We start from the raw sequence: 12,050 nt of genomic DNA, 5'->3' as shown, positions 1-12,050 counted from the left end.
AAACAAAATGTGTCTAATCTGTGAATAAATACTGACCACAAAAACTGTTGAACCCAGAATTTGATTTTGACAAATTATAAACAATAATCATTTAAATGTGTATCTTTATCTTTTATACACATTTGTTTAGAGCATATTTTTATTCGTCAAAATTTTGCTAAATTTATTGAAATATTTATTTTCAGTTGCATCCTTAGGCAGGACATCATTATTCTAGACTGTCAGCTGTATAAATAACTGCAACAATTTACCTGAATAAAGACTAAAATGTTCTCATGTAAAGAGATAAAGGGAATGATCTTTCACTTTATTCCTGTCCTCTGTTCCCTTAAGAACTGTGTGGTTGTGGGTTAATAATAAGCTGCCATTTGCAGTAAGAGCCAATTAGCACATACCAAACTGCAGATAGGAGTAATTACTGTCTCTTCCAGTACTGTAATTAGGCCTGCCTGGGGTCACATCACCAGGGAATCACAGCAGGAGAAAGCAGAGGGGAGGTGAAATCCATGTCTGATTACCTGAGAACTCCATCAGCATAATGGAGTCGTGCTGAATTATAAGAGTACCCACTGCAGCAGCTACAGTAGATACAGTGAAACTGACGTTTTACTCTTTCATTTTCTATTTTTGTGCATAAGCACTGATCTAACAGTGAACTCATCCTGGACAACAGAATTCTACAGGAGATTTTAACATAGCTGCTCGTTTTGAAAGATGTTTTGTTTCTGTGAGGAGAAATAAATCTAAAAGTTAAGCTGTACAAATGTATGTTCTCACCTCTCTGTGCCTTCTCCGGGCTGCAAATTGAAAAGCAGCGAGGGAACAATCTTGTCCATGTGCTGAGGGTCCCAGATATTAGCCTGTAATTCATCATTCACCGTCTTCCTCACTACCCCCTGCAATCCTTTTATACCAGCCATACGGATCCTGAGGCACAGAAAACAAAATATTTCACACATACTCACACTCAGACTTCAAAGACAAGATGAACTGATACTATGGATAAGTGTTTCTCAATTTAGCTACTGAGGGCACCCCCAGCAGCTTGTCAATTTTGTCAAGGTTGTCAATTAGCTAATTTGATGAATTAGTTGTGTTAGGAGTAAGAAAAAATATAAATGTGCAGAACGAGAACAGGGTGCCTCCAGCATTAAAATTGTAATTTATTTGTTTTCTCAACCCTGGAAGCATCCTGTTCTGGTCATTTCTCGCTTTCCCTTCTCCTGACACACACACACACACAGACACACAGACACACAGACACACACACAGACACACAGACACACAGACACACAGACACACACACAGACACAAACACACACACAGACACACACACAGACACGCACACAGACACGCACACAGACACGCACACAGACACGCACACAGACACGCACACAGACACGCACACAGACAGACACACACACAGACACACACACACACAGACAGACACACACACAGACAGACACACACACAGACACACACACACAGACACAGACACACACAGACAGACACAGACACACACAGACAGACACAGACACACACAGACAGACACAGACACACACAGACACACACACAGACACACACACAGACACACACAGACACACAGACACACACACAGACAGACACACACACAGACACACACACACACACACACAGACACACACACACACACACACAGACAGACACAGACAGACACAGACAGACACAGACACATACAGACACAGACACACATACACAGACACACACAGACACACACAGACACAGACACACACAGACACAGACACACACAGACACACACACAGACACACACACACACACAGACACACACACAGACACACACACAGACACACACACACAGACACACACACAGACACACACACAGACACACACACAGACAGACACACAGACAGACACAGACACACACACAGACACACACACACACACAGACACAGACACAGACACACACACAGACACACACACAGACACACACACAGACACACACAGACACACAGACACACACACAGACACACAGACGCACACAGACGCACACACACACACAGAGACAGTATAACAGGCCATAATAATAATAATGTATTCAAAAAACAGTGAATTTATGTGGATTTGAACACATGCTAAATAAGTGTCTGTAAAATCAACATTTTCAGTGTTGCTTTACTGGCTTCAAAAAGTCAACAAAATGTGCATATTGTTTGTTATAATAGAGGAGTTTGCAGTCAAAAATAACGTCTGTACAGGTATTGTGTTATAAAGTATTTGTATTTTTCAGAATTCAGATGATGTGGTAGATGAATCTAATTTCTCACTTGATACGAAAGTCTGGATCCTCAAAGCTGGAGTGGCACATCTCACTAAACCGTGACACAAAGAAATCATAACTACGATGATAAGAAGGAGTGTCCTCCTCAATGTTGGCAAACTTCACAAACTGTCCAAGACAGAGAGAGAGAGAGAGAGAGAGAGAGAGAGGGAAAGAGAAAAGAAAAAATATTCAAATCAATAAACAGTAGCAATCATTTCAAACATGATATTTCTCTAAATGGAAAAACACACTCCATGTCATCAGTAAGGAAAAATGCCACAGTGTTAATGTGTTGACCTTCTCTTTTAAATTACACCAATTATACAATGACCATTTCCCCTTGAAAGCCTCTTCAGTAATTAAATTCCACAATTAGAGCCATCTTAGCAAATAAAGCCAAAATGATTCAGTAGAAAGGAAATTCCCAGCATTAAAATTACATTTACTACATTTATTACATTTACATTACATTTATTACATTTACTGTTAAAAGAGGAAAAAAATCCCTTGCTTCATCACCACCGCAATAATCCAAAAAGAAAAATCATTATGCAAACTTCAATTAAAGGTAATGAGATTTTTTTCCATTATATATAAAGTTGCCCTTTTGTAAATACAAGGTTTAGCCAGACAGTGATGATATATTAAGTGCTCCCCTACTCTGCCTACTACAACCTAAGGTTAAAATATAGATAATCAAAACTAAAAGCTTGAAAGCTTTGGTCCTCTGCTTCTGGTTTCTTCTGAATTAACACTTGTATTGTACTTACAGAGTTGGTTCCCAGTATCTGCAGGTTGGGTTTGTCAGATTCCAACAGTTTGCGCACCATCTTCAGAAAACTCTCAACAAACAAGTTAATGCTCTGACAGTGGCACGCCATCAACAGCTGGTCCAGAGCCTCCATAGCAATGCACACATATCTGATGAGACAAACAGTGAAACACATTTAAAAAAGAGTAAAAGAAGGAGAGCATCATGAAACAAATCAACATTTTAGATGAGCTGTACACTGTCTTACCCATATCTGTGTCTAGCCACATCACGGGATAGCCTCTCGGACAGGTAAGCTCCTATTCGGTCCAGTTTCTCTGGAGCTGACAGTGCATAGAATGTCAACTTCTCCATGTTGGCCTTTACCAACCCATCCTAAACACACACACATACACAAACACAATATACATTAATATAATACACATACACAATAATAACTGCAGCTAATAGTTACTAAACAAAAAACTAGACTGGCACCTAAAAGGATATATAAGAAAAAAAAACCTTACTGCTGCAGCTGTCAAACACTAAACACTAAATCACACCAATAAACAAATCTATAAAACATAAAAAACTGAAACTAGACTCTACTGTGTGCTATTGTGTTGGCTTTATTGCTGGATATTCTGCATATAATGTTTGCACACATTTAGAGCAAAATTATAAACTACAGGAATAGATATTATTGTGTTCTATCAGAACACAATAGAACAACAAAAAACAAATGGCTGCTCGGTATTACTAAATACATGTAAAATAAATACATTAAAATGTTTTAATATATCTAAAAATATATATGTATAAAAGTGCTAGAATGTATTCTATACAAAATAAGTGCAAATACAAAAAGGAACAAAAAAGGAGTATGTTAAACAGAAACAGGGTTTAAAACAGGTTTTAAAGGGTTTTTTTTTGTGTCATTCTAATTCTGTAACAGACATGGCAAAAAACTGCAGTGACCCACTTCCCTCTTAATGATCTACATCAAAGAAGACTGTAGTCCAAAGTTAGAGGAGCTAAGAATATAGAACAGCGCCGGCTAAAAAGACTGTAATTCATGTCATTAAGCTTAAAGCAAGTTTGCTTATTAAGCACAGAAGTCCAGCAGAACTGATAAAAACACATTACTATGGCTAAAAAAAAAGTCTTAGGGTGTTTTTGGAAAAGAGAAAAAGCTGCACTTGTGGTCATATTTTTAAAATATACTATGTTAAGAATTTCAGTAAATGCGTGTGAGGGTCATGATGTGCATATGAACTGCTGAATTCCACTCAAGTCACTCAATGTTTCTGCCTAAATACCAGGTTTGAAGTGGAAAAGAAGAAATTGAGAGTCTCTGGCTGTTGTTGTGCAAAAAAAATGAAAGATGTTCCACAGTTAAAGAGATTACCTTTGCTATGCTGAGCGGAACAGCTGTTTTTAACCCATATTATAAGGTGGCCTAGTTCTCAAGCACACTGCAGTGCAGTGCCTCACGTGTCAGATACAGAGGACACATCTCATAACCTTCATTAACCAGCGGACAGCTACAAAGCACATGCAATTATGTGAGTTACAAAAGTAACCTGTTAAAGTCAACCTGAATTAAAATATTTTACAAAGCACCCCCAAAATATTACAAAATCTCATTACAAAATGTAGAAAATATAATTATATATATTTTTTAAATAATTGCTGGTTTAAGAGTTTTTCTCCTGTATCTTGTACTAGAAAATCTGAGACCAACTCTGCAATTTCTATTTAAATGCTGCATTTATATAAAATCAAGAACCAGGCATAATTGTTTGAATTGACATTGTATTCATGTAAGTATTATATAAAAAATAAACTATTTATACACAATATTGTGACCACCTTTTTTTTCCAACACTCACTGCCCATTTTATCAGCTATTGGTTGAATTTTTCTGGTTGGTGAACTATTCTCCTTCCAGCAGTGACACTGAGGTGTTTAAAAACTCCAGCAGCACTGCTGTGTCTGATCCACTTGTACCAGCACAACACACTACCACATCAGTATCCCTGCAGTGCTGAGAATGTCCCACCACACAAATGACACCTGCTCTGTGGTTGTCCTGTAGGGTCCAGGCTAAACTACAGGCTAAATCAGGATAATAAAGTATACAGAGAAACAGAAAAACTACAGTCTGTAGTTATAGAACTACAAATGGAGCTGATAAGCTGGACATTGATTGTAAAAACAAGGAGGTGGTCATGATATTGTGGTTCAAATATATACAGAGTGTTTTTGTTCAACTACAAAGCATTATTTTATATTAATAAACAACTAAATAAATATATGAAACCCTATAATAAAACCTGCACTCAGGTTAAATCTGAAAATAGGTTGTTTATTAACACTTGAGCTTACACATCCTTTTAGAGGAGACATGTATGGAATGTATATTACATTACATTACATTTCATTTGGCAGACGCTTTTGTCCAAAGCGACTTACAATAATGAAGTACAAAAGTAATAGGAATTTAGATAACCCATTTTTAGATAGGGCTTAAAGGAGGTCGAAGAGAAATAAAGGGATAGAGAGTGAAGGAGGGGAAGAAGGAAATGGGGTTAGAAGTAGTTAGTGTGTTAGAGGTGTTAGGAGAGTAAGTGCTCTTTGAAGAGCTCTGTCTTCAGGAGTTTCTTAAAGATAGCGAGAGATTCTCCTGATCTGGTAGTGGACGGTAGTTTGTTCCACCATTGGGGAACTCTGTATGAGAACAGTCTGGATTGCTTTGTGTGAGTGTTTGGCAAAGCGAGGCGACGTTCACTGGAGGAGCGCAGCGGCCGGGAGGTAGCGTAAGCCTTCAGGAGTGAGTGCAGGTAGGAAGGAGCCTGTTCTGTCATCACCTTGTAGGCGATTGTTAGAGTTTTGAATTGGATGCGAGCATCAACTGGTAGCCAGTGGAGCTCAATGAGCAGCGGGGTGACGTGCTCGTTTTGGTTGGTTGAAGACCAGACGTGCTGCTGCATTCTGGATCATTTGGAGTGGTTTTACTACACAGGCCGGGAGGCCAGTTAGCAGGGCATTGCAGTAGTCGAGGCGTGAGATGACCACTGCTTGTACCAGGAGTTGGGTGGCCTGTTGCGTCAGAAACTGTCTAATTTTCCTGATGTTATAAAGCGCGAAGCGGCAGGATCGAGCAACCGAGGCCACATGGTGCGTGAAGGAGAGCTGGTCATCAACCATAACACCCAGGTTCCTAGCAACCTTTGTCGGTGAGAGAGAGAGAGAGTCGATGCTTATAGAGAGGTTGTGTTGAAAAGATGGTTTTGCTGGTATGACCAGAAGTTCAGTCTTTGAGAGATTTAATTGAAGGTGATGCTCCTTCATCCAAGAGGATATGTCAGAGAGACACGACGATATCCGTGCAGAGATTGAGTTATCTTCAGGTGAGAATGACAGGTATAGTTGGGTGTCATCAGCAAAGCAATGGTAGGAAAAGCCATGTGAGTGGATAACCTGACCAAGAGAGGCAGTGTATACTGAGAAGAGAGGGGGACCCAGTACCGAACCCTGGGGAACCCCAGTGGATAGGGAGTGGGCTGAGGACAGCTGTCCTTGCCACGACACCTTGAACGAGCGCCCAGTGAGGTATGATCTAAACCATGACAGCACATTGTCTGAGATCCCCATGTTTGAAAGTATAGTTAGGAGGAAGTCGTAGTTGACCGTGTCGAAGGCGGCCGAGAGGTCCAGCAGAATGAGCACTGAGGACTGGCCTGCAGCTCTAGCAGTTTTCAATGATTCAGTCACAGACAACAGAGCTGTCTCGGTAGAGTGTCCTTTTTTGAATCCAGATTGGTTCTGGTCCAGGAGGTCATTCTGGGAGAGGAAGCCAGAGACCTGATTTAAAACTGCTCTCTCGAGTGTTTTAGAGAGAAAGGGTAGTAGTGAGACCGGTCTGTAGTTATCAACCTGGGCGGGGTTGAGAGAAGGCTTTTTAAGCAGTGGTAGGAATAAAGTATTATATATAAAGCATCATGTCTCACCTCTGGATCTTCAGGAAAAATGTTGTCCACGAGGCGCTTGTAACGGGGCCTGAAAGCCCCACAGCAACAACCACACACTCCTGAGGGAACAAAAGAAAAGAGAGAGAAAAAAAAACATTTTAGGCTGCAAACATACCACAAAAATGATTAAACACAAACACATCACATCGCATTTACAGTGAACAGGAAAAGTGGCTAAATATAGGGCTCTGAGCAACTAGGTTCTGCCACTAGGTTCGAATCCTGCTCATATAGATTGCCATCAGCTACCAGAGCCCTGAGAGAGCATAATTAGCCTTGCTTTCTCTGGGTGGGTAGATGGCACGCTCTCCCCTCATCACTCCGAAGGGTTATGTCGATCAGCACAAGGCGTCTGTGAGCTGATGTATACATCGCTGCGCTTTCCTCCGAGTGTGCTGTGATGTTACCTGACAATGCTGCATCAGCAGCAGCTCGAAAAGAGGCCTGAGTCTGACTTCACATGTATCAAGGGAGGCATGTGCTAGTCTTCACCCTCCTGGTGTCGGGGCATCACTAGTGACAGGGAGAGTCCTAATAAGTGGGTTGGGTAATTAGCCGTGTGAATTGGGAGAAATGGGATAAAAATTAGAAAGGAAATTACAAGAAAAAAAGTGAACAATTACACAAAATGTACATCTTTGTTATAAACTGGATTTGTGTATTAATGCTCCCAATCGCCACTATTTAATTTCCAATATTAGGCATTTTCGTTACTTACTCTATGTTATAGACCATCCTTTATGCACAACCCTGATGACTATGTCAACCAAGCAGCAGAGTTAAGGGTATCTATGAATGGCCATATGATGAATCACAGCCCTCTTTGTTTAAACAGGTTGAGAAGTGGATCATTGGAAACCACACCAGGAATTGCTTCACCTATACCATCTAACCAAAAATAACATTGATTAAAATTATTTCCAGTTTTCTTCCAACACACAGGACAAAGGTTTTGTAAAAGAAAACACACACAGCTTGTCTAGGCCCTGATGAAAGTCCTGCCAATAGAAAATGATTCTCTGGAGCAGATAAACATGAGCCTACTGGCTTCATCCAGGACGTTTGCGATGGAATGGGGAGTTGGTGTGGAGGTGGAGTGGAGATCATCAGACATCCTGACCTCACAAACTAAGCTCTTCTCACAGAATGCAATCAAATCCCCACAAAATCCAGTGGAAAATCTGAACAGTTTAGAAAAGCAATAATACAATTATAATAATAATACACATGAAAAAATATCCCAGTAATTTTGTCTATACTGAGTACATACAGTGCCTTAAAAATATTTATACCCCTTAAAACCTTTTTTTTCTCCACATTTTTCATGTTACACCAACAAACATAAACGTATTTTCATTTGATTTAATGAAACAAACACTAACCTAACACAAAGTACACATAATTGTGAAGTGAATAGAGAATCATAAGTATTTACATTTTTTTTTACAAATATAAATCTGGAAAACATGGTGCTCTGTAATATGTTTGTTTATAACCTAACCCTGCTTTTTACTTCTCCACAACTTTATTTTGACCTGTCTGGTGAGCAGCTTTACCAAGAATACACAATGCTCACACTGAATTTGATTTAAGGGTATAAGAAAACAAGAGAGAGGGCTGAATACAAATGCACCCTGTTAAAAGCCCTGTTAAAAGCCATGTATCATTTTTTTTTCACTTCACAATTTCGTGCTATTTTGTGTTGGTCGATCACTTAAAATAAAAAAAGAAAGTTGCGTTTGTGGGTGTAACGTAATAAAAATACATACATTTTCAAGCCCCTGTAGAGTACACGAGGTACTGTCAGGCAGAGACTGAAATATCTCCCTGTGCCTGACTCTTAGCTATGTCATTAAGGGGATATCTCTAGTCCTGTAAGAGCATCCTAGATCCTAGCATCATACACTGCTCGGTGATAAATGTGTGTTTGTACAAGGACACAATGTCTGTATCTGCTGCCCCACTTCAACACTAAAGATAACATTTCCCCTTCTTCCCCTGGCTTTCATTTCCCTGTGCTTCGCAACTTCACCTACTTTACTGCTCCATCCAGCTTATCTTCATTTTACAAACAGCTCTCTCCTGGTCTGGCCCAGTCTCAAGCTTCCTACTGTGCAGCAAGATCCATTTAGGTTCAAAACACTTAAGAACATATACTAAAGAATATATGTTAATTTTTTGCATGAATTCAATTTTAAACTAGCAATTACTGTATGTTTAATCATTAAATAGGCCATGTGTTTTGTGGCTTATTACAACACATAGCATATCATAAAATCCCACTTCATTACAGCCGCTTCCAGCATCTTTTCTCTCGCTCAGCGGGCGGCAGGGTGCCAGGTAAGAACGAGAGTGGCAGGTTGCTGGGATCAGTGTAAGTGTGGCTGGTGGGCAGATGGTGCCACGTGATGGAAAAAAAAGCTATAGCGCTGTGAGTCTATCCCAAATCAAACAGAGCAAAATGATGGCCTGAGAAAAACATTCTCCTTGTTTTTATCATTAGCTCCCACTTACGCAATCACTCTATCAGAAGAGACGGAGACACAGAGAGCAATCAACTGTGACACTCAATTTCAGGCTAATCAATATAAGTCACTATTGATTAAATATTAGTATTTGAGATACTATTTTGATGATAAACAGAGAAAACATAGACTGAAAAAAGAGGCACTGAAACCTGAAGCTGAACTGATCACATGCCTCTCTGTCTGCTATCTGACCCCAGCTTGATTTGTTCTCAGTCTCGCACACTCTCTGTCTGATGGTCTGATGGTGCTTTTAAGTCAACCTCGGCTGTTCATACATGTCATTGGAGCTTGTAAGTACGACTGATTTTGGTTGGAAACTACATAAACGCCCTAAAACGCCCTATTACTGGTTAATATATCAGTTTAAACTGTGCCTTATCAGCAGTTTAGGTTAAATAAATGGACTATATTTAATAGCTGGGTCGGATCGAGACAAGATTACGTTCTCACTACAAGCGAACCGCTTCAGAGTTTGTTTGTTTTCGTCTGGGTCCGGTTCTTTTGATTCTCACCTGAGTGCGATTACTGTTTTTACACCTGCTCAAACGAACTGCACTAAAGTTACAACTGGACCAAAAATGCCTTCAGTCTTACACTGAACTACTACTAAAGATTGTTGATGTTCTGTCACTATCATCTATGTGGGCTGTGTCTGCCTATATTTGATTTCACGTTGATTGGTTTGTAGGAGTGCGTGCATTGGACATTGGCGTGTTGTAAATTCAGCAATGTGTATTTTAAGGTTTTCTGTCAAATTCTGCCTTCCTGCAAAAAAACAGATTCTCTTCCTGTGCCTGTGCATCACAAAGTAAAATGAGAGTAACTGATTAACTATAGGTTCATTGTATTTCTGTTTATTAAAAAGTAGGGATACATGATGAAATCAGAATCATATCAGTATCGGCTGCTTTTTAAAAAAATATTATTACGGGCATTGGCTAATATGGCAGATATTTAAAACCCATACTCGCTGATGTATATAGCTATAAAAATATCAAAGCTACTTTCATTAATTCAGTAAATTCATTCTTATTTTTTTTTTATAGGTCTTGCAGTATTAAAGTTATACTGGTAAGTCATAAATGTTTATACTGGCATTGGCATTAACATCAGTCAGTATGTACTTTAATATCAGATATGAGCATTGGCTCAAAATGATCACATCCCTATTAATAAAGATTCGTATGCAGTTACAGTACACTCATAAAACGCTAGTGTAATCTGTTGTAGCCATACTGCTGCATGACATGCAAACATGTAAAGTTTTCCTGTTCTGCTGATCAGGACTAAGACTAACCTTTCTTGTGTAATAAAATTCTGAAAACTCTGTCTTGACCTCCTATTTTGGTTTGAACCATGTTAAAAAAGTTTTAGATATGATGTGTTCTGTGTTACAGAATAGAATTTCTAACAATAAGATTTAATAGTCATATTGTCCACCTTTAGTTGAACCTGTCATTTGTTTAATCAATTAATTGACCTTTAAACTGACCATCTAGCATATAAAGTAGACATCTGTCCAGTGGGCACATAACATTCTTGGCTGGTCAAGTAGAGACTTTATGCTTCTCTGTTTTCACTGAAATTGAATATGGCACAGCTTAACCACATGTCGCAACTGCCTGCCATCGGGGCTCAAGGACACTGGCATGTACTCTATGCAAGACATGCCGAGATCAGAGCATACATTAACACACTGCAGTGTGAAGCCCCTCTAAGTGTTCTTCCATAGCTTACCGTAGTTTTTAAAACACACTACATGTCCAAATATCTGTGGACACTCCTTCTAACAGATGCATTTAGCTACTTTATCTTGCACCTACTGCAACACAGATTTACAAATGCACACACAGTTTAACTAATCCCTGTAGAGAAGTACTGGCAATAGAATATGACTCACTGGAACAGATAAACCTATGGGCACCATGCCTAACTTCAGGCATGGACTAGAGTGGTATAAAGCAGCACTGATCTGAGGAGCAGTGGAACTGTGTTCTCTGGAATAACTGTGCTCTATCCAGTACTTTTTCTAGGGATTACTTGAGGATGAGTTGATGATTTGCTTGTTACTGAATTAGGGGTGTGCCATATCATATCGTACGCAATAATATCGCCAAAAAAATGTATATCGTGAATGATATTAAACCCTAAAATCCCTTATTATCACCTCAGGGTACTACTTTTTTGCTGTTTTTAGCAAAAGAAAAATTCACACTCTTCTCATTTCCCATAATACATCTACTAAAGACAGATTATATCTATACATTATCATTAATTTTACTACAGCACTGGATATATGGAGATATATGGAGAACATTATAAGTATTGTGCAGCAGTGTATTCTTGAAAAAAAAAAAAAATCAGTGTTTTGTCATATCGCCATGGGTATCGCTATCGCAAAAAAACATGAAATA

General features: G+C 39.2%; 1 protein-coding gene across 5 annotated transcripts in view; it reads right to left on the bottom strand.

Annotated features, from left to right (window-relative positions):
- efr3bb (EFR3 homolog Bb (S. cerevisiae)) overlaps window positions 1-12,050 on the bottom strand; it is a 52,702-nt gene that overhangs the window by 21,679 nt on the left and 18,973 nt on the right. For all 5 annotated transcript variants that reach the window (XM_049484003.1, XM_049484007.1, XM_022662921.2 and 2 more), the window contains 5 exons: window positions 7,088-7,167; window positions 3,340-3,467; window positions 3,091-3,241; window positions 2,325-2,446; window positions 778-927 (listed from right to left, as the gene is read on the bottom strand). In XM_049484003.1, the coding sequence (XP_049339960.1) occupies window positions 778-927; window positions 2,325-2,446; window positions 3,091-3,241; window positions 3,340-3,467; window positions 7,088-7,167 (631 nt within the window). The remainder of the gene's footprint in view (window positions 1-777; window positions 928-2,324; window positions 2,447-3,090; window positions 3,242-3,339; window positions 3,468-7,087; window positions 7,168-12,050) is intronic.

This window comes from Astyanax mexicanus, chromosome 1 (assembly GCF_023375975.1).
Source record: "Astyanax mexicanus isolate ESR-SI-001 chromosome 1, AstMex3_surface, whole genome shotgun sequence".
NCBI lineage: Eukaryota > Metazoa > Chordata > Actinopteri > Characiformes > Acestrorhamphidae > Astyanax > Astyanax mexicanus.
The sequence above is the reverse complement of the archived record's forward strand: the minus strand, read 5'-3'. Positions and strand labels throughout refer to the sequence as shown.